This window comes from Squalius cephalus, assembly GCF_949319135.1.
Source record: "Squalius cephalus genome assembly, chromosome: 5".
In the NCBI taxonomy this organism is placed as follows: domain Eukaryota; kingdom Metazoa; phylum Chordata; class Actinopteri; order Cypriniformes; family Leuciscidae; genus Squalius; species Squalius cephalus.
In genome coordinates this window covers 40,467,183-40,494,807 of record NC_137126.1, presented here as the reverse complement: position 1 = coordinate 40,494,807, position 27,625 = coordinate 40,467,183, and the positions used below count along the sequence as shown (strand labels likewise).

At 41.4% G+C, this 27,625-nt stretch overlaps 1 protein-coding gene and 2 long non-coding RNA genes across 6 annotated transcripts in view; all 3 read right to left on the bottom strand.

Moving 5' to 3' along the window:
- Nucleotides 1-473: 473 nt before the first annotated feature.
- Nucleotides 474-2,092, bottom strand: LOC307159537. Its single transcript, XR_013821400.1, has 3 exons — nt 2,001-2,092; nt 1,783-1,831; nt 474-502 (listed from the first exon to the last, which is right to left on the bottom strand). It is a non-coding gene; the product is annotated as an uncharacterized lncRNA (long non-coding RNA).
- A 2,601-nt stretch (nt 2,093-4,693) lies between these two features.
- The window catches only part of LOC307159534 (transmembrane protein 132C), a 248,048-nt gene continuing 225,116 nt past the window's right edge, over nt 4,694-27,625 (bottom strand). For all 4 annotated transcript variants that reach the window (XM_079872967.1, XM_079872966.1, XM_079872968.1 and 1 more), the window contains 4 exons: nt 15,008-15,213; nt 12,434-12,707; nt 11,138-11,329; nt 4,694-7,588 (listed from right to left, as the gene is read on the bottom strand). In XM_079872967.1, coding sequence (XP_079729093.1) covers nt 6,392-7,588; nt 11,138-11,329; nt 12,434-12,707; nt 15,008-15,213 — 1,869 coding nt within the window. In that variant the 3' untranslated portion in view covers nt 4,694-6,391. The remainder of the gene's footprint in view (nt 7,589-11,137; nt 11,330-12,433; nt 12,708-15,007; nt 15,214-27,625) is intronic.
- On the bottom strand, nt 16,941-18,477 carry LOC307159536. The gene is made up of 3 exons (XR_013821399.1): nt 18,415-18,477; nt 17,797-17,906; nt 16,941-17,027 (listed from the first exon to the last, which is right to left on the bottom strand). It is a non-coding gene; the product is annotated as an uncharacterized lncRNA (long non-coding RNA).

Below are 27,625 nucleotides of genomic sequence, written 5' to 3'. Positions count from 1 at the left end.
ATATATTTTTAAGATCAGTCAGTGCAAGTTTATTTCAGTGGAAACAGCTCAGACTTACATTTTAGTCTAGGACTAGTCTTAAGCCCTGTCTGTGAAACCAGGGGAAAGTGTATTTGTGCTATTTAACATTTAATTATTGCAGGTTTGTGAAATATTCAGAGTTTGCATTTCACTGTTTTTATTTACTAATTTTATTCAGGTGAGATGAGTAAATGCATATTCACATTTAGTCTAGATCTACACTAACCATCAAGTTTACACAGCGAACACAACACCTCTGCACTCCCGATTTCTCTCAAAATAGGGACAGAAAAGGTGTCAGTCAAAAAATTTGAAAAAAAACTTGCATTGAAAAAGTAACTCAGATATTTTGTTTTAAATTTAAAAGTAATGCATTACTTCAGTGTACCAGTTTTTACATCACCATGTCAAGAGTGCTTGAAACTGCAGCACTGCAAATGATCAAATGTTCCAATGGGGTCGCATAAAGCAGGGAAAAACACTGCAAAATGAAAAGAAAAAGAAAAAGAAAAAAGAAATGTAAGTAAATAATCTATAATTTAATGCATATTTGGATATCTATCTATCTATCTATCTATCTATCTATCTATCTATCTATCTATCTATCTATCTATCTATCTATCTATCTATCTATCTATCTTGTGTTGGGTCAGCACTTGATGTCCAATATAAAACCTAGGTCCTGACCACAATCACTTGAAAACCTTAAATAAAGTGCATTCATTTCAGAGAGTAAAGCTCTGGGCAATTTCTTTCCCCTCATGGAGATGTATTACTTTAATATTCTGTAAAGCATCATTTATAGGCAAAAGCTCAAGTGTGGTCATTCGCAGGTAAAGTCCTTGTTCAGTGCCACAATTATGCGTTTCTCACACACATTTGTAATGACTCACAGCGATAAAGCAAAACACTCACACTCTTACAACTTAAAGCACAGCAGTGACAGCACACAGTAATGAATGCGGAATGAAAGAAATGTCATCTAAAGACACAGGCCACTTCCCATTGGCTTCGCCAAACACAGCCATTTTTCTTGTTAATGTAGCATGTCGAATTTGTAACGCGACGGCGTGAAAATGAAAGGTTGCATGTCTCACTTGGTTGGCAATATGTATTTGATACCAGCAGTAAATCACTGCCCTGTGCAGAAACACATGTTAATGGAAGCTACTAAATTGGAATAGAATTTGTTTAGGGAAGGGAGGGAAAAAGACGAGTGGCTGAGAGAGCAAGAAAAACTAAGCCATCTGTTTTATGTCACTAGAAAATGAGACGATTTAAAAGGAAAAAGAGATGTGTAAGGGTAAGCTAATTTTCCATTTTGAATCACTTAGAAAGCTCTTTAAAAGAACAGGATGGCCCAATTGATTAAAATGGGGGGTTTCAAACTTTACAGAGCCAGTGATTCCAAGCCAGACTCTCAGGTAAACAAGAGAGGGAGGCTTTCTTTTCTATTTATTCCAATATTAATAAATGTGATATTTTGAATCCCAATATTAACTAACTTTGCAATGTATAACTAATTTCAATATTATTCTTAAAAGCCTATCAATTATTATAAATATTCATTTATTATTATAATGTAATTTAGTATGTTCTCATTTATATTATATCATTATATTTTTATATGTATGTTCTATTACTGGGAATGTCAGTGAACAAAAAATTGTAGTACCCAAAATAATGTAATATTCAGTGAAAGCCCCCTTGCCTAAATTAATGACACCTATTTGGTAAAACAATGATAATGCAGCCCCTTACCTTTTCTCTCCGCCTCTGAAACAGCAGCATAATGACTGTTCCATCTTTTCTGAGAGGGGAAAAATGGGTCCAAATTTCAAAAAATTACTTTGAAGTCCAAGTGGAAGATAGTGGGGTTCATTACAGAGTATTTTTGTGCCATCTTTTGTTGAAACACTCCAAATGAAATGTGTACAGTGGTGTACATCTCACCAACATTTACTGCACACAAACTTTACCTTGTGCTGATGCTTTTACTGGGGCTAATAGAATGTCTGGTGTGTGTCGTCCAAAAATGTAGTCATTGGTGTACATCAAAGCTGCTCTCCTTGCACTGAAAAATAAAATACATCAGAATCACAGACTATACATATGCGATGAATGAAATTTCACCCCTCATGCACAGCTGTAGCTCGGAGAAATTAAGTGAGAAAAGGATAGATATATTAATGTATGTTTAATGCTAATCAAGAGTTCAATTGGTATTTTGGAGGTGGACACATTCTAAAATCTGGTGCAGGTTCTCCCTAGACAATATGACATGAATAGCTAGTTCTCAAGAAGCTGGCTTACATTTGTGAAGTTAATGGAGACAAGCTGAAACTAAAGGAAAATGAAAGAAACAAAAATTCCATGTCAGTAGGCAACAATTTTAATGACAAAGCATTTACACAATGAGGGTATTACTGAACAAATACCAAACCAAGGGAAGTTAACGGATGTTGGTTCTTCCGCAAAATGAGAGCGTAGGGCATTGCAGGTGTTACGTCATTCTTTCTGCTTTTAGATCTGTATGTTTGTACAAAATCATGGTGTCTTCAGGTGCTAAAACGTATTTATATGAAAATATAGATTTATATACATGAACACGAAGTTGCTTTATCAGACAAATATGTATGTATATGTATATGAAAACAGGTACTCGTATATCAGAATATGACATGGTTTATGAAAAAAATTTGAATACTGAATGAGTATTTAGGAATAGATTATCTGAAAACACATCAGAATATAACTAATCAGATGAATATGGAATACAGATGAATATTCTCCATCTTGAGTCATTAGACATTGTGACACTGCATCTAAGGCCTCGTGTGGATGGTGAACGAAGAGCGTTATTGTTACAATCCAGTATATTATTCTGGTTGAAGAGGTGTCAGCGGTGGCCTTGGCAAACACTTGAGCTCAACATCTCTCTCTCACATTCTATTATATGGTTTCTCCATAATTTACAGTCACAACTGACAATAAACTGGATAGTGCTTAAACTAAGCAACATAATAGGAAAACAGTCGCTCCGCTATATTGAGAGTCAAGGCCAGAATGAAATGAAACTTCATACAGTAAAAGTCAAACCAATCCCATGAGGAAACCTGGAAAACAAGATATCCTGTCACTTCACCTCAATAAAATGAGGTATGAATGTTTTAGGGGGGAAAGGGTTTAAAATCACCCCATTAACTTGTATAGCTATTGGAATGAAGGTTGTTGTTTTTTTGTCTGAAACGTACACTGCTGTCCCTTAAACCAGTGTTTCCTGGGGACCATACCAGAATATTTATAGATGTCTTACTTTAAAAACGGATTCAACTCATCAGCTTCTTTGTTTGTTAAATAGGGAGACATCTAAAACATTTTGGGAGGTTCATCCCAAACAACTGGAGTTAAAACTACTGCCTTAAACTACTGTCAAAATGTTTAAGCATTTCAGTGTATCTTTAAGCATGTCAAATAGATGGAATCACACATCACACATGACAAAGAAAAATTCTGATAGGGGAAATATAAATGTAACACGTAAATGTATAAATGTAAAAAATATAATAATAATAATAATAATAATAATAATGGACAGTTTTATTAACAAAACACAGATATTTAAGTTAAAAGTCCAGTTTAAATGTTTTATGTAGTTTGGAGTTTTAGGGTCAGTTTTATTTACAATCAAATCATATATCATATAAATAATTTATAATTTCCTTAAAATGACACACAATTTAATGTTTTTTGTTTTTGTTTTTGTTTTTTTGGATGTGGTGTCTAGAATAACTTGATGACAAAATAGCTGATGAAAACAACTGAACTAATCTATTAAAATCTTTTAAAATTAAAACACACACACACACACACACACACACCACCAAATTACAATTAACAATTACAATGAATTCAATGTGCTCTGCTCTCCCCTACTTTTACAGTAGCTTTAAAAAAACTAAACACCTTTGAAACAAACAGAAATATAATATATCAAATGAAAAGACTGAACCCTGTGCAAATGGGGAATCAGACATTGTGACAGAACCCATGACATGTCTAAACATATTAAAGGGATAGTTCACTTTGAAATTAAATTTTGGTATGTTTTAGCTTACCTCAAGGGCATCCAAGATGTAGGTGTCTTTGTTTCCGCAGTAGTTTCAATTTTGATATTTTTAGGTCAAACCGTTCTTGTCTGTCAGTCGTATAATGCAGGTCTATGGTCACCGTCTCAAAGAGCATGCACAGAGAAGTCCAAATTAAACAATTCCCCATCGTAAGCACACATTGATGGCCTAAGACACGAAACGAGCAGTTTGTGAGAGAAAACGAACAGTATTTATATAGTTTTTACCTCTACACAACCCCGTCCAAGTGATCTGAGGGTGCACGCGCTTCCTGGTGTGTGACGTGTGTGCGCGTTCTGGCTTAGTCTGCGCAAGCGCCGGAAAGTGTACAAGAGGTAAAAACTATATAAATACTGTTCGTTTTCTCACACAAACCACTCCTTTCGTGTCTTAGGCCATCAATGTGTACTTACAATGGGGAATTGTTTAATTTGGACTTCTCTGTGCATGCTCTTTGAGGTGGTGACCATAGACCTGCATTATACGACTGACAGACAAGAATGGTTTGACCTAAAAATATCACAATTGAAACTACTGCGGAAACAAAGACACCTACATCTTGGATGCCCTTGAGGTAAGCTAAAACATACCAAAATTTAATTTCAAAGTGAACTATCCCTTTAAAGCCTATCATTTTTATTCACATGGACATATGAAACACTCAAATGGCCCCATGACTCTTCTGTGTCGATTTTGTGAAAATGTAGGCAACAGCCTTCTTACAGTGTCCACAAGAAATTTTAATCATTTTATTTACATCCTATCTCATATTACACTTACAAATAAATATTGCATTCTTACAATCTACATTTCAGTTCTACCACTGTTCATCTGTGAGCGTATTTTCACCTGAGCTTTCAAAGAGAAGGTTTCCACATCTGTCCTTCCCCACAACTCTTCAGTAATATAAACAACAAGGATTCAGGGAGCCGGGTAAATGCTGGGGTTAGTGAGGCAGAAATAGAAAGTTGCTTTAAAACCTATAGAACATGTAAAAACCATGGGGAGGTGCTCCGGCCATGTAAAAAGGGGGCAAATGATGTACATTTCGCCTCAATAAAAAGAGAAACATTCATACATTTACCATACTGGAGAGTAATAGACCATATCTACTCTGTATATTTTTCTATCACAGCAATCATATGGTTTTATAACACACAACTCAATTTTGTGGGCTTGCATTTCTACACAGTCCGTCCCATGTTCATCATCGCATCTTCAAACTTTCAGGTTGTACTTCTGGATCAGTTGCTGTATGGACAGTCAGATGGGTCAGCCTCAGATTAGCTGAGGGCCACTATGCACTTTCTGTGTTATTCTTATTGTTCAAATGAACAACCTCCCGATGGGGCTCAAAAGAAGTCCTCAGTCCTTTTTTTCCACATTCACTTGATAAAATGGACAGTGCATGAGGAGTCTTTATTCTCATGTTGCTTTTCATCATCGATGTCTTGTGTTTTTCTCCCAGGGGAGAGATGGAGAGGGAGGACTGTGGTGTTTTGGTGTTTTTCACCGACTCCTTAAACAGTGTGTGTGCAGATATAGCTGGTACAGATTCCAGCCAGGTGGAATCCCACATGTCCACGACCACGTCTCGGGATTCACACAAGAGGAACAGACAGTACAAAATAAGCGTTAAAAAACAAACACACACCTGGATCTGGGGCAGGCTGGGTGCTTTGAGGGCCTGTTTTGGTCTAGTTACACACTAATCTGGAAAAAGCCTGGGATTATCTCAAAAAATAAGATCTGTTGTATCTGTCCACAATCCTATGATTTAAATCTAAAAAAAAAAAAAAAAACTAAATTACATTAGCGACAACAACCCACGTTCATTGACTTTCATGGACTGTGATTTTCTGTACAGTTGTCAAGGTTCGTTTCCTTTCTTTTTCTGTTTGGGCTTGTTTATTTAGGGTGTCGGTAACTGGCTTTCTGTCCCTGCGCAAACCAATTGGCAGCTGCTCTCTCTGTGCCACCTGGACCGATCGTAGGATCCAGTGTGAACGTGCCAGTCTCTCTTCACCCGTTTCCCCTTTCTGTGAATTTCCTACTTAACTCGAGACTCCCAATGGATTTTATTCCTTCCTACTCCCTACTTGCATCCTCTTTCGATTCTTTAATAATTCCTCCCTCTTCTCCTCTCTCCCTCCTTTCCCCCCACAGTGCAAAGGCATTTCTGGTGAGTTTTTGTGTGTCCGCCCTCTCGCTTTCCCTTTCTTTCATTCTCTTCCCAGCTTCTACAGATTGTCTTGCAGTCTCTCCATGTAGCTTCTAAGCTCGGCCGACTGTCCCAGGTCTATGTCTTGACAGACCCACTTGATGTCGTCTTCATTCCCAATAAGGATGGAGTTGGTGTATGGCCCACCTTCGTCTGGTAGTACGGTGGCAAAGGAAGTAAACTTGACCCTTTTGCGCTTGGCAGCGCTAGGAGAGTTGTTAAGGGGTTCGATGTTTCCGCTGGGGTCATTTCCCGAACAGGACCGTGGATCGGAGTGCACATGGGGGATGCTGCGACCATGCGAAGATCCGCTTTTCTGAATGGCGCTCCCGTTGAGGAGGTACTTGCTCTCCTCGCACCCCTCGTTGCGATCTATTGCAGTCGTGCACTCGTCGTTGTGTGCCAGTGGCCCGTGGTCGCCGTGATGATCCATCAGGTCTGCTTCGTTCCCGAGCCACACCCAATCATGGGCGTGGTTCATGTTGCCCTGCTCCAGAACAGGAAGCTGTTTGTGGCGGTAGCGGAAAGCGAAACTGACACAGTTGATTAGAAAGACAAGGATAGCAAGGCAAAATACTCCAAGCAGGGCGTACATGCCAATTTCTAGGTCTGACAGACCTCTTGGAGCCTGGGTCAAGTCACTCTCTGCCCCGCCAGGTAGGTCTACCTGCACTGGATAACTGGTATAGTCCACAGGGTTGTTGTTTTGTCCTCCACCCTGCTTGTTGCCCCCGGAACGACTAGTTAGCGTAGTCTTTGGGGTTGTGCTGACTTTCTTCAGGACTGACTCTTCCCGTTCTACTGCAGTGTTTGTGTATTTCCAGCCATCTCCTCCGCTGGTTTTATCTTGTTCTAGTACCTTATGTCTCTGTTCATTTGTGCTGTTGTCCAGACCGTTCTCCTCTTGGGTTCCACTCCTCTGCTCCAGGTCATTCTGTCCGAACTTCACCTGTACGCTTCCTATGCCCATTGCCAAAATGCTCTTCCTCTTGGATTTCTGGCAGATTTCTGAGATCATCATCTCTATGCGCAGCAGCGCCCCTTGGCCCTCGCCTTCTGCCACTACCACAGGCCAGCGCTGGGATTGCTCCTGAGAGGTGGAGACCACGCTCTCATCCAGTGAGGTGATGGTTAGAGTAAAGTCTTTGGGGTCATAGATCTCAAGAGGGGTCACAGAGCCATCACTGTACTGAATCCATGCACTAATGATGGCCTCCTATAATAAAACAGAGAGGTGGTGAGAAATAGAAACATGGTTTATTAAAGGACAAGTTTGCCCAAAATGTCAATTCCGACATCATTTACTAACTCCAATGTTGTTTCAAACTCATTTTTGTCAAACACAAGATAACAAATTATTAGAGAATTGTACTGCTCGCTCTTTATTGAATGATTCATCTTTTCATTGAATTGGTTGATCCTGTTCAAAGACCAAAGTCTATATAGTGCATGAGTTAGAGTTTTGCATCCTTTTAAAAGCCACTTCAAGCCAATCATGGTAATTGCATGGAATATGATGACTGAATTTTTATTCTGGGTGAACTATCCCATTAACAACAAAACCAAATGACTTACAGTAAAAGTTAGTAACATTCTTATTTATATAGGAACTGCATCATTATCCTTGGAGAGTGAAGTTTTATATACTGTATATACCATTTAATCGTGAAAATTAGGGTTTCTGCTCTGGATGTGAATCAAAGCACAAACTGCCTGTTATAGGAACTGACATCCAATAGCCATGTTGTCAAGATTTCTCTTATTAATAAATGGCCATGATAAATGCAGGAGCACTACAAGTTAATATTTACCTTTAAAAGGCTCAGTCATTCATACATCATATAAAAAAGAAGAGGCAATTAAGTTGGAGTGCTGAAAACAATAAACATCCTCTTCACTTGACTGTGAGGTGAAAGTGCATGCCCAACAGGAAGTCCTGCAGTAAAAAGACTACATTATGAGTACAGAATGGAGCTGTGTGCCATTTTTTGGTTACAGCATCAAATTCAAGGTGGCACATCATCTTCTGGACTAACTCCCCGCTGAAACAAATTATGTTTCACATCTTTCCTCACCATCAACTACAGGGAAACACTCAACAGTATTATGAGACTGAAAAGAGTTGCTTTAAAGGGATAGTTCTGTCATGAAATTTTTGTCATGGTTTACTCATCCATGTTGTTCTAAACCTGTATGACTTTATTTGTGCTAGTAGAACATTCAAACCTTGTATGCTTTCAATGTATGGGGAAAAAAATCATGTTTATTATTAAAAATTTCCACAGAAGAAATAAAGTCATACAGTTCAGAATGACATGAAAGTGTGTAAACAATGACACCATTTTCATGTTTAAGTGAAGTTTTCAAATCAAGTAAAGTTTTCCAAAAGCGCACACAAATATCTGTAGCAGAACTTGCGAACTTTGCAAATTAATTTTAGCTTATCTAAACATGTAGACATATATAATTTAAGAAATATCAAGTACTATGCAAGGAAAGAGAGAAGTAATTATAGGATTAGTACTATAATTATATAGGTTGTAGAGTGTGTGGAGTTAATCACAAACGCTTGAGAGAGTGAAACGCAAACTGCAGATCAACTAAGCTAGTGTCAGAAATAGTGTACAAGAACAACCTTCAGATATGTGTCCACCTTGATTTTGGCAGCTTCTTCAAATGAGACAAAAAGCGTTTTTCTTAATATCCGTAATTGCTAACAACTCCAAATGAGACTCTTGCAGTGTTTTCCCACCCACTCTCATTCACTCATAGTTAACCTTGGGCCTTGTGCGTGGGAAAACGCTGGCAGAAGCCAGGAAAAGCATTTCGATTTTTAGCAGAGCCGCTATTTTAAATACTTTAATCAGATGATTCCAAACAGCACAGGAGGAAGTAGAATATTAGAGTGTTTCACTTCTCAGTTACAACAAGGCCTGCCAAAATGAACACCAGTGCCTCAATTGAGGGGCCATGGGTTAATAGAGCAAACAGAGGCTATTCTGCAGAATGTGTTTGCATACTGGATTATTTCTGCAATGGTATCTGCACTGTTGGCAGGGCAAACTGTGGACGGTTGATAGGTGTGCTTTACAATGACTCGTTTAAAATGTTGCATGGTCAGGAAAGTATGCAAGAAGCAGTCTGCTTTTTTTCCAAGTTGTTACTTTACCTGACTTTTTATTGAACATTTCAGTCTCTACATTTTGCCACATACCCTTAAAAAAAGCTCAACCAGGTAGCATGAATGAAAATTTATTCTGAAGTGTCACAATATTAGTGCCTATTTCTGATGTAGAGCTATTTTGCTTGTGGACACTTTTGTTAATCAGCAGGTTTCCTTGCAGCTGATTAAGCTTAAAAAATGTTTTCCAACAAATTCTTTCAAACTGCACTGCTCTTTTAAATTAACACACCAGCCTAAAAACTAGGCAATTGTCCTTCTCAGCTGCAATTCTAGTTTGTTCTCCAAGCCTCATATTGTCCCTGGTGTAAAATACATATACTAAAATGTATTTGAAATACATTTATTTTATGCTAAGTATACTACACATACATTTATATTTACGTATTTAATATATATATCCTTAAATTGTACTTTTAGTATACTAAATTGGTATAACTAATTGTGTGCTTAATGTACTTTAGATATAATAGTGCTGTGGTCCAACTAAAGATATACTTAAGCATATTTGATTGTGCTAAAATGGAACTATTGCCAGTATACTTTAGGTACACTTTAAATATCTTGAATTTAAAGACGGATATTATATAGAGATCATTCTATCCCTACTAAGAGACATTTTAGGCTTAATATTGAGAAATGTGCATTGCGCAATAAAGAAGAACTCCAAATGAAGTTAAATTATAATATTTATATTCATATATAAGTCTCAAGCAACATGTCAGTAAATAAGTTAACGGCTTTGTAGTATACTTAGTATGAAATAAATATATTTTAAATACATTTTCGTATAGGTTTTTTTCACTTGGGGTAATTCTGCAGTGTTCCAGTTATTCTCACTGAGGTCAAGTTCTAGAAAATTCAAGCTAATTCACAGTAACCTCAAAGTTCTAGAATGTTTAGAGACATTCAGAATAGCTTTAATTTTTGGTTCTATCCACCTTCATTTTAATGTAAGAGCGGCCTCTGCCATTTGTAACTTGAATGTGCGAGGCTTCCAGTGTCAGCTGCTTGGCTATTTTAGCTGTAAATAAACAGTCTGTTATTCTGCTTGATGTTGCAAACAGGTCTTTTTATTATTTGAATATTATCATAATCATAAAAATAAAAAATAATTTTACCGCTTACTCTTCGAGTTATTTACCTATAGCAGCTAATGAATCGAAGGGCTAGCACATCCACAGGATATAGCTTACTTCCACAATGGAAAATAAGGCCACATTTTCTAGTTCTGAAACATTGCATCCAATTTACAATAGACTCAACTTCTAATTCTAGAAGGTAACAGCCCATTCACATTGCCTCCATTTCTAGTTTTTAGATCGCTGCTGCCAATTCACAGTATTTTCAACTTTCATTATTAAAATGTACAAGTCAATTCAATTCATTATAGCCTCTACAACTCTACACTGCAACCTCTAGTTCCAGAATACTCCAGCCAATTTACGATAACCCCAGTGTCTACAACAGCCATAACTTCCACTTTTATAGAATTTTATAGCTAACATATGATTTTTCCCATACGATTCAAAGTTTATAGTAGTAAAATTAATTATTCTGGTGGTCACTTCTCGTGGCTCTCACCTGTTTGGGTGTGTGCAACAGGTCCTGAGCAGTGGTTGTGATGTAGAAGGCTCTGTTGTTGGTGGAACTGGGCTGCAGTGAGAGACTCAAAGAGCCCACCAGCTGAACTCCCAGATCAGTGATGGTCACTTTATCATCCTGCACTGTGATGGTCTTCTCGGCCAGAATGGAGTCAGACAAAGGGGATATTACCTGGGAAATAAATAAGACACCAATGATCTAATGCATGTGTCACTCTGTGCTTACCTATCTCTATGTATGTATGTATGTATGTATGTATGTATGTATGTATGTATCTATCTATCTATCTATCTATCTATCTATCTATCTATCTATCTCTTTGCATGCAATTTAATATAGTTATTTGAAAACCCTTGCCTGTCTCAATTTCCATTATATAATATGTCCCATCCTTACAAAAGTAAAGCAAAGACGAGGAAATACAAACTGACTCTTTGCAATTGGTTTACTATGACAGACAGGCAGTATGACAGGTCTACAAAGAGCTCTTAGAGTCAACGTGTCATCGTCGAGCATCATATTCTGTTAGCATGGACATAACTGACACCATGAAGATTCCCAAGCTGAGGGGAGGAAAGGAAAAAATAACAAAAATGGCAGGAAATCAAAGGGGTGGCGAGAGAACGTAAACGATAGGGAGAGAGACAACATGAAAAAAAGAACAGAGAGAATTCCACTAAAAACTGAAATCATAACCAACTCAAAACCACATGCGAGGTCTTATATAACCATCTCACATTTGGACCAACACGTGAAACATGATAAATTGCAAATGGAGACTGACAGACATGAAAACACACATGGACAGACAATGAACATAGACACACAGGGGCCTCTTAGCCAACAGAACACTTGACTTTCAACAGAACACTTGACGGGATTGAGCATTCAACACAGCTGAGATTTTAACACCTGTAGGCAAACAAGCTTGTTATCACTCACATGCAATAACATCTTTGCAATGAGGGGTGAATATATCCGGTGTGTTTGACAAGGGAGGTGTTACTATCTCTCAGGTTCTTTCTTTATTTGTCAACGGTGAATCCTATAAAATAAAGTATGCCGACTTTATTTAAAAACTGAGCTGCTCACCAAGCAGATACAGTCAAACTAACTGACTATGAATAAATTAGGCATGGGTTTGATTCCCTGGGACCACATATACTGTACTAATATGCCAAATATATAAATAGAGATGTAGATGCCTTGTGTGTTAAACATAAATAGCATCAATAATGGATAGACAGATGGATGGAAGGATAGATGGTTAGTTACCTGTATAGTGGTCATGCCCAGGTCTCTTCCCACCAGCACCCTTCCATCAATTAGTCGAGCAGTGCGTGTATCTTCCACTTTTAGGAAGTCCAGGACCATCTCTGTGATGTCAGCAGACCAATCAGAACCCAGCATGTGCACAAGCTCCCCACCAGGGTCAGCTGGCTCGGCCACAAAGTGTGTGAGAACACGTACCAGAGCATACTGATACTGCAGGGCACAGCCTCTGCCCTTCCTCTCATCCTCCTCATCATCCTCACTATCCCGGGTCGGCCTGGGCAACACAGAAAGCAGATAAGATAAGAAATTTAAAATCTACATGTTTAGAAAACAGAATTACAATTGTATTGACTATGAAGTGGTGACATGAGTCTGGCTATGTAATGAAGCCCTGAAGTACAAGGGTAGAAACATTATTATTGAAATGCCATTATGTATAATCATAACATTCAATAAACACAACACAAATGGGTTGACTTTGAGTTGGGTAATTTAAGTTGAAATAATGATTTACTAGTAATGACATTCTTAGAATAATAAAAAACAACTTAAATAAATTCTTGTGCTTCACGGTTTCCTTAAAAGGATAGTTCACGCATCATGCTTCAATTTCATGTTGTTCCAAACCTGTATGACTTACTTTCTTACATGAAACTCAGAAAAAGATGTAAAGCAGATTGGCAAAGCAGGACTTTTCCTTAAAGTGAAAGTGAACTGAGACAGGGGTTGGCAAGCTCCGAAAACGTGAAAGAATCAACACAAAATTACCAAAATAGTACCCAAACAGCCTGTACACTATATTCCAGCTCTGTGTGAGGTAATTTAAATCATTATTTACTTGTTCTCACATCTCATTTTTATTTTTGCATATTAAAACATGCCATTCAAAAAAAATGTGCGCGCGTGTGTGGTTCAGAGGTGTCAAAAGTATTTCATTACTCAGGTAGAAGTATAGATACTAGGGTTTAAAAAAACTTCTGTAGAAGTTGAAGTATCAACTCAAGTAAACTCAAGTTACTCAAGTAAAAGTGTAAAAATAATGTAAGGAAAAAAATTAAGGACAAAAGCTTAGGCCGCGCCACAGGGGCCTATAGTGCACTAGCTCACCTCCTCAAAAAAAACATTTTTCTAAAGGCCATAATGACTATACTGTTATATTAAAATGTCAATGTTGAAAAATTTGGGATGCACTAGCTACCTGTTTCAGCCGCATATATGCCCATTGAAAATTAACGCATTTTAGTACAATGCAAATACATTAAAGAACCATATATGTGTACTACTGAGCATTAACATGTTTCATGGAGCGGAAAATATTATGCTTTTTGCACCATTACGCCAGTTTCACACTGCACGCGTTAGCAGAGTGGAGGCAGCGCAGAAGCAGTGCATACGGTGAGCGGGAGCAGCACACGCCCGTTTTGCTTTCACACTGGCAGCAGTTGTCGCGCGCAGCTGAACCACGGCTTGGGTACAGGCTTTTGAGGTTGTGGTCAACTAAGCACTTTGACAAATATTGATAGGTAATTGATAGCTGAATTATATTTATTATTATATATTATCTGCATATTTATTACATATCAGCACTCATCTCCATGAAAAGCATTCTACAAAAGAGAAAAACTTTACGAAATCATTTAGATTGTTGAAACATCTGATACACATCTCATTTACAAACATTACCCATCATAAACATCTTAAAGATAAATCAGAAATGTCTGTAATTACAAACAGCAAGTTAAGCTAATAGAGACGTAGCCTATTGTAAATGAGCAAATTCATGCACATCATAGATGTCTATACTATATGTGTGCTATATTAATCTGTCTATTCTATTTACCTTTCTATATTGAGTTGAGTTGTTCGCTCGTGTGCGTTCATGTGCGCTCCACTCGTAAATACGATCTTGAACACACCATATGTCCTTGCTGGAGTGTGACGTGACTTGTGTCATGTGCAGGTGCGATGGATCGCGTACAAACCAATAGGGTGTCGGAATGGTATATGTTTATACTTCTCATCCAACCACAATCAAATTCACTCTATCCGAATGGCGCAATTTATCTGGATAGGTCTTTTTTTTTTTTTTACGATGACAAGCCGGAATGAAATAGGAGTAACGAGGCTATTTTTAAAATGCAAGGAGTAGAAAGTACATATAATTGCTTGCAAATGTAAGGAGTAGAAGTAAAAAGTCGGCTAAAAAAAGAATTACTCCAGTACAGTACAGATACCCAAAATTTCTACTTAAGTAAGGTAACGAAGTATTTGTACTTCGTTACTTGACACCTTTGCTGGTGGTAACAGTGGTTTTGTTGTTACAGGCAGATAGACAGAAACTGGCCAAATTGAAAAATGGGCCCCTTCAGACAGACTGAAGGCCAACATGCAGAATTGGGCTGTGAAAAAAAACAGACATATATCCACACACAAACAGACAGCAAATACCATGAAAATGAAAGGGATGGTGCAGGATCTCTGTGGCTAAAAACAATGTGCCCTTCTCCTCAGATGTCTGCTCACACACACATGTATATATAAATATACCTTTCATACACACACACACACACGCACCTCTTGTTGGTGATGATGGGCACCCTCCATCCTTTGACTTGGCTGAGTTCGGCATCAGAGACGTCAATCTGGAGCGGTAACCGTGGCACCCAAACTGTGAGCTCTAATTGGCTGGTCAAATAGAGGTAGGTAAAGTTCACTTGAAGTGAGACACGCCCCCTCATCTCTTTCCCATTCACCAACACCTCATCACAACCAACAGATACCTGCAGTGCGAGAGAAACAGAAAAGAGAAGTAGTGGTGGATCGAACAGTTGTGATTGTTTTGTTGATTTTGTAATGACTGTGGCATTTGATATATTTTCCTCCCATCACTATCCACAATTACACTTATCTGAAAAAAATGAAGAGCACCCTTTTTCACATAATTATGTGAAAACTGGGAAAACAGACTACTGAGTGTCTCCCTGTTAGTCTCACTGTCTTTTCCCTCTTCTTCTTCTTTTTTTTTATATGGACTTAATTTATTTCTAATCTTTTCTATATATTTTGCCCTCTTTACTCCCTGTCATGATTAATGGTGGTCTGTATCCGCTGGACGTTTATGACACTTTGATGGGCTGTGTCTGTGTGACGTTGTCATGGTGAACAGAGCATAATCATTTCCCTACCGGTAAATCACACACACACACACACACACACACAAGCTCAAGCAGCGTGAAGCAGTCACATCTCACTATTACAGCTCAGGGTCACCACGGGGGCATGATGAAATCTAAAATGAACGTGCATGTGTGTCATGTACGGCTCAAAATGGTCAAGCTTTTGTGGTCTGTCGAGTGATTTTATATCATAAACATGTGTCCTGTTAATAATGATCAACTAACAACCCAGCCAACACACCCATGTAGGGCCCAAACGGGCTGCAAATGGGCTGATATCCGGGGCCCACCTGGGCTACCCAACTGGGAACCCAGCTAATTTTGGCCGCGGTTTCCGTGGTGGCCCTACATGTGTTAGCCCAGATAGGTTGATGATGGGCTCTTGATGGGCTCCATATCGGGCCCATATGGGTAACCTAGGTAGCACCCATTTAGGGCCTACAGGAGTCTGCACACATGGGTTGATGATGGGCTCTTGATGGGCTCCATATCGGGCCCATATGGGTAACCTAGGTAGCACCCATTTAGGGCCTACAGGAGTCTGCACACATGGGTTGATGATGGGCTCTTGATGGGCTCCATATCGGGCCCATATGGGTAACCTAGGTAGCACCCATTTAGGGCCTACAGGAGTCTGCACACATGGGTTGATGATGGGCTCTTGATGGGCTCCATATCGGGCCCATATGGGTAACCTAGGTAGCACCCATTTAGGGCCTACAGGAGTCTGCACACATGGGTTGATGATGGGCTCTTGATGGGCTCCATATCGGGCCCATATGGGTAACCTAGGTAGCACCCATTTAGGGCCTACAGGAGTCTGCACACATGGGTTGATGATGGGCTCTTGATGGGCTCCATATCGGGCCCACATGGGTAACCTAGGTAGCACCCATTTAGGGCCTACAGGAGTCTGCACACATGGGTTGATGATGGGCTCTTGATGGGCTCCATTTCTGGCCCATATGGGTAACCTAGGTAGCACCCATTTAGGGCCTACAGGAATCTGCCCAGATGGGTTGATGATGGGACCCAGATAGGTCTTATCTAGGGCTCTTATGGGCCACAACAGGTATATATATGGGCTACCATATTTGTCTGTTTGGGTTACCTTATTTTACAGTAAACCCCTAAATACAATCATTACATGTAATCCACTAAACTATACTAAAATGTTAAAGGTATTCAATGAACAGAAACCAGTAGTTCACTTTTAAAGTTACTTTATTAAGCAAGTACAAGTATCACAAAACAAGAAAAGAAAAAAGTTTATATATATATATATATATATATATATATATATATATATATATATATATGCACACGTTATATATGCATATCTGAAAAATTAACCATTTCACAAACAAAACAATAACCGTGCAGCTTCTCACTCCTCTGTTGTCGCTCTCCCAACGGCCCTTTGAAAAGAGAAAATAAATCAGTCAACCATTATGCCACTTTTTTAATTCCTTTTCACAGTTCAATCAGATGTGTCAGGTTAGCCTTTTGGTGCCCCACATCAAGTGTATCTAGATAAGGGGTTTGCAAACCTGTCCTGGAACACCCCCTGCACTGCATATTGGAAGCACAAAATGTACATTTTGACCAACTTTTACCACTTTGAAGTAATTTCTAAAAAATAATTAGTGTTGAAGATCATTAAACCGTTATGCTGCCTCATAAGTCTGTCTGAAATCAGAATGGTTACTGCTCAAATAAATAAAAACTAAACTAAATCGGTTTTGTGAGGCACCTTAGTGTGTAAACGCTGTCTGCTAAGTCGTTGCCTGATAGGGCAGCGAGGCAATGAGTCAGCTGCCTAAGTTTTCAGATGCAGACTTTGTACGTTTCCCTCATCTAATATACCGGATTCATCACATTAGCTCATTTATAGAAACTGCAAGATCTGAAGTGGGTGTGCAGTACTGAGGGTTCCCAGGACAAGTTAGAAAACCAAATATTTGCCCATCATTCATCCAACTCAAATATTGCTTATTTGACATGTAAGTAGTAGCAACTTTACAAAGTCTACTCGCTCTAATGTTATGTTACAGAACATATTTCTCCTGTTTTACAACATTTGCACTGGCTCTTAGTTCAATTTTAAAAACTAAACAAGTTGGCTCCTTTATATCTTCTTCATATACACTTCCTCCACTACATCCTAAGATCGGCTTCTGCACTTACACTTGTTCTTCCACGCACTCGGACAACTTCCATGGGGTCACAAGCTTTTGGTTGTGCTGCTCCTGATGCCATCACTTCCTCTTCACTTCTTGCCTGCTGTCTGTACTATCCTGTATAAATAAAAGCAAGAAAAACTCAATACAAAATAAGTCATGTACAAGATTTTCACTTTACAGTTCAATTAGTCGGGTAGAAAACAAAGTATACAACACTATCCATTCTAAAACACATTTTATGTATTCACACAAGCAATTCTTCAGAGCCCCAACATGGAATTGTAAAAAAATTAATATTACTCCCATGTGTCAGTTACGATTACTATAATGATAAGGTCATGATTTCATCTTTAAAACAGATGAAGAAATCAACAAATTGTGGTGTTGAGCTGAGAGGGTTGTGGTCTGTTGCTCTTTGAATTATATCTTTCAATGCAGGTTTATATTGTTTCAACAATTTGCCTGACCCCTGGGGGCTCCGTATATTTCTGATAATATTTGTGGCGAAACATTACACTGTTTTAATTCAGAATCCTAACCATACATTGTAGGCTACTAATTAAAAGTAATTTATTAAATCAAGTAAAATAAAAAATAACACAAAAGGCCAATGAATCTGTACCAGAAGTGATAGTGCAATGTAGCAGCTAAAGAATAATCCTCCACCAAATTGCCAGTAATCAGCTGGTCCTTGGCGAATCTGAAGAGGGGGAAAGAAGAAATTATTCAATGAAAAGTCCTTAAAAAGCAGTATTTTCTTATATCATTCCTTCAAACAATCTTAAATTTAAAAAAAAAAAAAACGTTTGCCATTATAACATTCACACTACATGAACTGAGTAATATCAAGGGCTGGGTAAAAAATATTGATTTCTCGATTTTATTTGATTCTCATTTTTACGAAACAATATCAATTCTTAAATCCCAAGAATCGATTAGTCAACCTGTTTTCAGTTGATGAATGAATGGAACATTGTAGCGTGCATCCCATCCAATAAATCCAGCCCTAGTAATGTCATCTTTGAGACTGTTAGTTGTTACATGATGATTAAAAATGTAAACATAAACTTTAAGCATGGCAATCCCATCAGAAATGTGTATCATTGCAAGGGAAGCACACACAAAAAAAAAAAAAAAAAAAAAAAAAAAAAGTAAACAAATATATTTCCAATACTGTTATCAGTGTTTGAAGAGGTTATGTAAACATACTTCTAACGAATAAATGACTGTTTTATCACTTTACTCATTCCAACGCTTTTTTACCTCTCATGCGTTTTTAAACTAACGTTAGCTGACATTAAACACACAACGTTAACGTTACCAACAACAAAACACAGCAATGTCAGATGGTACTAAATTACATTGAAATACGTGCTTATATTGCTACAGCAGTACAAAAACACACACAGAGATAACTTATTGAACGTATAAGGTTGCATTAAGCCTATGACTGTTAACGTTTCTCATGTCTATAAACGTTAACGTTAATTTAACTGACTGCTATAAGGACTGAAAAATGTTTTCTTACCTGATATCGCCAGTATTTTTACAGACCACGTACGAACCCTTCCTCTGTTCACATTCCAGCTTTTGTTCTTCATTGATATCAACTTAAATTCGCTCAAAATTTAAGAATTCAACAGGCAGATATAAAATAATCCAGGTCTGACCGAGTAGGCTAATCAATGCAAGCAGCAGCTCAGCTGCTGCTCAGTGCGCGCCTATTTTAAATTTGAAAATACGTCCGTTACTCTCGGTCGGTGACTGACTGAGCCGCGCAGAGCCGCGCACATTCTCATTGGACAGTTTCCTGGAAGACAGACAGATTAACCAATCATGCTCAAAGTAAAACGGCGAAACAACCAATAACAATACTTTAATAACAGTTAACATAGCGGTGTATTGAGTTTTATTTGCAGTCTGTATTATTATTTAATTAATTAGTCAAATGACATGACAGTGTATGAATACAAATGTAATAATGCAATGTAAACGGTTAGGCAAGCAGACAAAATTGTAAATTCAAACAAAATCACATAAGGCAAAAGGTTTGAAACTATTATTGTTAATAATGATAATTATATTTTAACATATACTGAAGAGCTGTTATATCAAAAACATTATGAAATGCTAATTAATTGTCACAATAATGTTGAAAGGCAGATATTTCTGCTGTATGTTGTTTCAACGTACAGATCTTGTAAAAATGTCAACGCTGATTTAGAAGTGTTTTAAATCTTTTACTTTTTTCTTTTCTTGTTTTGTGATACTTGTATTTGCTTAATAAAGTAACTTTAAAAGTGAACTACTGGTTTCTGTTCATTGAATACCTTTAACATTTTAGTATAGTTTAGTGGATTACATGTAATGATTGTATTTAGGGGTTTACTGTAAAATAAGGTAACCCAAACAGACAAATATGGTAGCCCATATATATACCCGTTGTGGCCCATAAGAGCCCTAGATAAGACCTATATGGGTCCCATCATCAACCCATGTGGGCAGATTCCTGTAGGCCCTAAATGGGTGCTACCTAGGTTACCCACATGGGCCCGATATGGAGCCCATCAAGAGCCCATCATCAACCCATCTGGGCTAACACATGTGGGGCCACCACGGAAACCGCGGCCAAAATTAGCTGGGTTCCCAGTTGGGTAGCCCATGTGGGCCCCGGATATCAGCCCATTTGCAGCCCGTTTGGGCCCCACATGGGTGTGTTAGCTGGGGCAAGCTCTGTCCAGATTGTCCTCTGGTGTCTGCGGATGAATCCACGTTGAGCTGGGAAACGTGATGTAAATGTTTGCGCGTGAATCCGTGGCCAACAAAACCAAAATTAGCTGGGTTCCCAGTTGGGTAGCCCAGGTGAGCCCCGGATATCAGCCCATTTGCAGCCCGTTTGGGCCCCACATGTGTTGGCTGGGGATCTTGTAAAAATGTCAACGTTGATTTAGAATGGTTTTTGTTAATCTTTTTCAACAACAAACTGACATTATTTCAACTATATTTCAACGTTGAAGGTCGGTCATGTGCTGGCTGGGTATGTAGCCTACTCATTTCCCATTAGTGAACTGACTAGGTCTCACATAGGGAGCCCATCTGGGTTTGCCCATGTTGGACCTACTTAGTTGACCCAAGTGGGCCCCAGATAAGAAGCCCCTTTTGAGCCCATGTCCATCTGTACCCCTGTAGCCCATTTGTAACCCATATGGGCCCCAGATAAGAAGCCCCTTTTGAGCCCATGTCCATCTGTACCCCTGTAGCCCATTTGTAACCCATATGGGCCCCAGATAAGAAGCCCCTTTTGAGCCCATGTCCATCTGTACCCCTGTAGCCCATTTGTAACCCATATGGGCCCCAGATAAGAAGCCCATTTTGAGCCCATGTCCACTCTGTACCCCTGTAGCCCATTTGTAACCCATATGGGCCCCAGATAAGAAGCCCCTTTTGAGCCCATGTCCATCTGTACCCCTGTAGCCCATTTGTAACCCATATGGGCCCCAGATAAGAAGCCCCTTTTGAGCCCATGTCCATCTGTACCCCTGTAGCCCATTTGTAACCCATATGGGCCCCAGATAAGAAGCCCCTTTTGATCCCATGTCCATCTGTACCCCTGTAGCCCATTTGTAACCCATATGGGCCCCAGATAAGAAGCCCCTTTTGAGCCCATGTCCATCTGTACCCCTGTAGCCCATTTGTAACCCATATGGGCCCCAGATAAGAAGCCCCTTTTGAGCCCATGTCCACTCTGTACCCCTGTAGCCCATTTGTAACCCATATGGGCCCCAGATAAGAAGCCCATTTTGAGCCCATGCCCACTCTGTACCCCTGTCGCCCATTTGTAACCCATATGGGCCCCACATAAACGTGTTGGCTGGGAAGGAAAATGAGAGAGAAAGAGAGCTGGAGAATAAGAACTTTTAAAAGATATTTAAGATATTTTTTAAAAGAGATTTTATATATATATATATATTATATATGTAACTTAAGGGATAATCCTCCGCTTCGCGTCGGGTGGTTCTTCGCCTCTACGTCGTGCATTAAAATTCTTTAATGCATGGCTAGCCGTGGATTATCCCGCTTATACCTTGGTTATTTGCCAAGTTAAAAATAAGTTAAAGCTGTAACTGATGTTTACAGTGTAATTTTTTAACAGACGTGTAAAAATGACGGTTATTTCTTACGTTTAGGCTCGTCAGTTCTTGCACTCCGTCCGCTTTAAATAAAGTAGAGCCATCGGATTGCTTTTATTTGAATGAATTCACATTTATTTAAATTCATTATTAAAAGAGAGAGAGACAGAGAACTGAAGGAGAAGGAACAGAGAGAGAGAGAGAGAGAGAGAGAGAGAGAGATGCGTGCACGAGTTAACGTTACCTGTGTGCGTCGATCTCTTCTTTAAAGTCTAGCAGCTACAGTCCCCTCGTTGCTTAAGCCTACCTAAACGTTTTCATATGCGTCTCTCAATCTGCTTGCAAGTGTATCTGTGTTACTATGGTTACCAATGTAGGGGATTAATTTCGAACTGTAATCAAACTGACTGGAACTACCTGTGCATTAAACGGTTTTACTGCACACCTTCCAGCCAATCAGAATCGAGTATTTAAACAGCCCATGGTATAAATATATATATATTTATTTATTTATTTATATATATATTTTTTTTCAGTAAGTTTTCTACTTTCTACTTTTTGCAATACAATTTAATTATTTAAGCAGTATTATTTTACATTTGATTACTATTTCTGAACGTTTACTGCCATTTACTGTGGTTATATACCTGAAAAACTGGTCTCGAATCTCGTCTGATAGCGTAATCACCTTTGAGCGTAAGCTAAACGAGCCATGAGTGTAAGCTAAATGAGCCAATGAACATTGGCGTGCGAGATTTGCATCCCGCACCCCGCCCTGCAAAGCAGGTATGAGTGGAAGCATGCTTGCATTGTACATTCAGCTTTTCGCTTCGGAGCCGAGCACTTGTGTTGTTCCGTTTCAATCACCTGTTCGAGTGATTTACTACGAGTCAGGGAGAAGCTCTGCTTTTGAGAGCTCACTCTACCAGAAGTGTTGCTTCCTCCTGGGCGCTGGTGCACTGCACCTCGCTGACAGATATATGTATAACTGCAGGCTGGGCGACACCCAACAATTTTGGCAGATTTTATAGTCTTCAAGTAGAGCCAGACACCCAGCCTAGCACAGGTTCCACAATGCACACGAGTGTAGGCCTGGCGTCAGACACTCCGCAATGTCTGACTGCTGCAGGGGTGACAGAGGAACTCAACAGAGTTAGCCCTTTCTGGGGAACACTACCGGAGCAAATAGACGCACATATCCGGCCCAGCGGGGCGGGAGTGGTGTAGCAAGCCGACACTAAGAATGGGTCCTTTGCGCTACTGGCCACTGTGGGTGACTATACGGGAAGATACCGGCTCTACACGGAGGCAATAGAATCTAGCGAACATGTTGGGTGTCGCCCAGCCCGCAGCTCTACATATCTGTCAGCAAGGCGCCTTGAGTCAGCGCCCAGGAGGAAGCAACACTTCTAGTTGAGTGTGCTCGCAACCGGAACGGGCAAGGCATGTCTTGGGACTGGTACGCAAAGACAATAGCATCCACTATCCAGTGGGCTAACCTCTGCTTGGAGACAGCCTTTCCTTTCTGCTGGCCTCCGTGACAGCTGGTCTGAGGTCTTAAAGCTTTGTGTTCTGTCCACATATAACTGCAAGGAGCGGACGGGACAGAGAAAAGCCAGGGCTGGGTCTGCCTCCTCCGAAGGCAGAGCTTGCAGGTTCACTGCCTGGTCCCTGAAGGGAGTGGTAGGAACCTTGGGCACGTATCCAGGCCAGGGTCTCAGGACAACGTGAGAGTTGACCGGCCTGAATTCTAGGCACAATTCGTCGACCGAAATGCTTGCAGGTCCCCTACCCTCTTGATCAGGGTTTCTCAAACTCGGCCCTGGAGGGCCACTGTCCTGCACAGTTTAGACAGGCTAGGGGCGCTAGCCAGGCTCCCAGACACTGTGCAAGCAGGAACAACGGGACCACGGACGTACTCGGGGTGGAGCAGCGAGGTGGAACACAGCGACTCGACACGGGAGGCACTGAGGCGGCCCCGAAGTGGGGTCTGAGTGTGCTGTGCAACACTACCAGGTTCCAGGGTGGGGCAGAGGGTGCGTGGGAAGGCCTGGTGGTGTCCCCGAAACGCAGATTGCTGCCCGCTGGCGATAGAGGGGGATGGGAGGGTAGGTCACCTAGAACCCTCCACGTCCCATCCAGGGACCAGATATGGAGTTTCCAGAGGTCTGGACGCGGGTGCCATAGAGTGCCTCGTCTCTGAGAAAGTAGGTCCTTCCTCAGAGGAATGGGCCAAGGAGGGGCTGTCGCGAGAATCATGAGTTCTGGGAACCAGGTCCGGTTGGGCCAATACGGTGCAACTAAAAAGACCTGCTCCTCGTCCTCCCTGACTTTGCACAGTGTCTGTGCGAGAAGGCTCACTGGGGGAAATGCATACTTGCGTAGGCCCCGGGGCCAGCTGTGCGCCAGTGCATCCGTGCCGAGGGTCCCCTCGGACAGGGAGTAAATAACTGGCAATGGGTCGAGTCCGGAGTGCAAACAGATCTATCTGTGCGGATCCGAAGAAGTCCCATTTCAGTTGGACCGCCTGGGGATGAAGAAGCCACTCTCCCGGAAGCGTAGGCTATCATGAGAGCTCATTGGCTGCAAGATTGAGCATGCCAGGGATGTGAATGGCACGAAGCAACCTCAGATGCTTCTGACTCCATAGGAGGAGATGGCGGGCGAGTTACGACATGCGGCGGGAGCGTAGACCACCTTGAACGGTTGATGTACGCAACAGTCGCAGTGCTGTCCATACAGACCAGTACGTGCTTGCCATGTAGCGGCCCCTTGAGGCAGCCCAGCACAAGGCGTACTGTGAGCAACTTGAGGCAACTGATGTGCCAATGCAGTTGAGGCCCCGTCCACAGACCTGAAACTGCATGTCCGTTGTACGTGGCCCCCCAGCCTGTGGCAGAGGCATCCGTGAAGACCACAGCATGCCTGGACACTTGTTCTAGGGGAACACCTGCCCGTAGAAATGAAGGGTCCGACCACAGGCTGAGGGCAGTGCGGGGTGACGTGCACCCGTTACGTGCCGCTCTGCCACACCCATCTCGGGACTCGGCCGTAAAGCCAGTGCTGAAGCGGTCTCATATGAAGCAATCTGAGCGGCGTTACTGCGGCTGTGGATGCCATATGCCCCAGGAGCCTCTGAAAAGTTTAATTGGGACCACTGTCCTGCTTTTGATTGTTCTCAAGCAGTTCAACACCGACCAAGTCCAACTCCATACAGAGAAAAGAGATCCTCTGCACGGGTGACAGGCCGAAGGATAGGACTTTGTACTGATATGCCTGTCCCTTGAACACAAAGCACAGGAATGGTCTGTGTTGAGGGAGAATATAGACATGAAAGTAAGCGTCCTTCAGGTCGATCGCTGCACACCAATTTTGGGGATGGATGCATTCGAAAATGCGTCCGATTGGCCGTAACCCACCGCTTACAATGAAGTAGGGGCTGTATCTTCATATCGGCTCGATCGCGTCCTTCGCCAGTAGGACATCGATCTCTGCCCGCAAGACAGGGACATCGTTGCTCCACACAGAGGTGAATTGGATGCCCCTGAACTTGGGAGGGCGCCGGGCGAACTGAATCGCATAGCCGAGTCTGATGGTACGGATGAGCCAGTGAGACAGGCTAGGGGCGCTAGCCAGGCTCCCCGACACTGTGCAAGCAGGAACAACGGGACCGCGGACGTACTCGGGGTGGAGCAGCGAGGTGGAACTCGACTCGGGAGGCACGGAGGCGGCCCGAAGTGGGGTCTGGGTGTGCTGTGCAACACTACCTGGTTCCAGGGTGGGGCAGAGGGTGTGTGGGAAGGCCTGGTGGTGTCCCCGAAATGCAGATTGCTGCCCGCTGGTGATAGAGGGGGATGGAAGTAGCAAGGCATGGAAGCGTTGCTCACTGCCATCCGCACTCTTGAGACCCAGAGATAGAGAAGCTGCTCTTACTGAGAATTTGGGTACCACTGACTGAGACGCCAGTGGAAAACAATTTGACCAAACAAAAGATTCTCTGCCCGGCCCTCCACCAGGGAAGAGCAGCTGACTCTGGGTCTCCCGTCTCAGGGCTTTTTTTTTTGGCGACAAACAAACTGAGGGGCAGCCCATGAGTGACTCTGGTAGCACATCGGGACAAGCTCTTGGTTACCTCAGCCTGCTTCTGAACTGTGGAGAACCGCTGGGCACAGTCTCCAAAAGTGTCACCAATAAAGGCCACCTTGTGAGATGGGAGCATTGAGAAAGCGAACTTTGGCGATGTCTCGCATTTCAGCAAGGTTTAGCCATGGGGGGGCTCCTAGACAACCAGTGTGGACATCGTCTGAGCAAGAGCCAGCGCTGTGACTTAAACCACGGTCAGTCACTATGCGCAGCTCAACCCCAACTCAGAACTACCCTCCTGCATTGAGTGTTTTGGCCTTCCACAGACTTGTAGGGTGGCCATCACATGCAGGGAAGAGGCGGTCTGTAATTAGCAAAGCTGTCCCACCACCAAGGGTAGTGAGAGAGGAAAAACTTTTTCTACAGATTTTGGTATGTTTGGCTTGCCATATTGGTGCCAATATGCTTCCACACTGCCAAAAACTGCCACTGTGAAAAACACACACATGAGCCCCGAATGAAATGCTTAGTACCTAATGAGAAGGACCAGTAATCCCATCCAAAAGCTGTCAGGTATGCGAGACAGTGAACGTGGCCATCAAACTCGATGGCACACGGCACGCTGAGCCCTCAAGCCCTCATGTAGAAAGGCAAGACGAACAACGTGCCGACGTGGTCATGCTCTCATGAGAGAGCATAAACCACCCACGAACGCAGTCTCAGCATGGTTGCGATGCGCTAGAGGAGTGAGAGGCCCAAGGAGGTGGTCTCGTCGGGCAACGCTCACTTGTAATCCTCAGATCACCAGTGCTACAGTATTAGCCAAAGTAGCCCTTTGCTTGCCACCAGAAGAGGAACTAGATCGGGGAATAGGCAAAGGGACTCCACCTCATTTGAGGCACTTGAGTCTCGACCGCGCGTCTAGAGCGCCGATCGGACTCGGACACACACACACACACACACACACACGCCCTGAGAGGATGTATAACAGTTCCCATGCTGTGGATGTTTTTATAGGGTGGAATGTTCTGCCACACAAACACAGACAACAACAGTTGATAAAAGGTACCTTCTAGAAGCCCTAAGGTTTTTGTGTATATGTGTGTGACTCTTGAAAGAGCAATTTCCCAGAATTCCCTGCAAGGATGCTACTCTCAATTTCTTCACCTTTGCTTCCATCTCTGTTCTTGCAATTTGCACCTTTTTCAATCCACCTATCTTTCTGATCATCTCCAGTGTTGCTCTACGAGCCGCCACCCTGTCATTCTCTGCAGCAGAAATGACTGTGTCATGTCTGAGGACTGCAAGGCTAATGACATGGGAAAATGGCAGCTAAAGTGGCATGTGGCCATATCAGAACATCAAAAACACGACATGAGAAAGACATTCTGGAAGCTGGGACACAGCATCACACTTCACCAAAGTTCAAAATAAACAGCATATTCGACTAGATTTGCATTTATTGAAACACCAGAGAAATACCACTGGAAAAAACAATACTCGCAATCCCCCCCTATTTATATATTAGGGGTGTAATACACAAATATGACAGTTCGGTACATACCTCGGTATTGAAGTCACGGTTCGGTATGTGTATATGTTTTTAAACAAATTCTATTA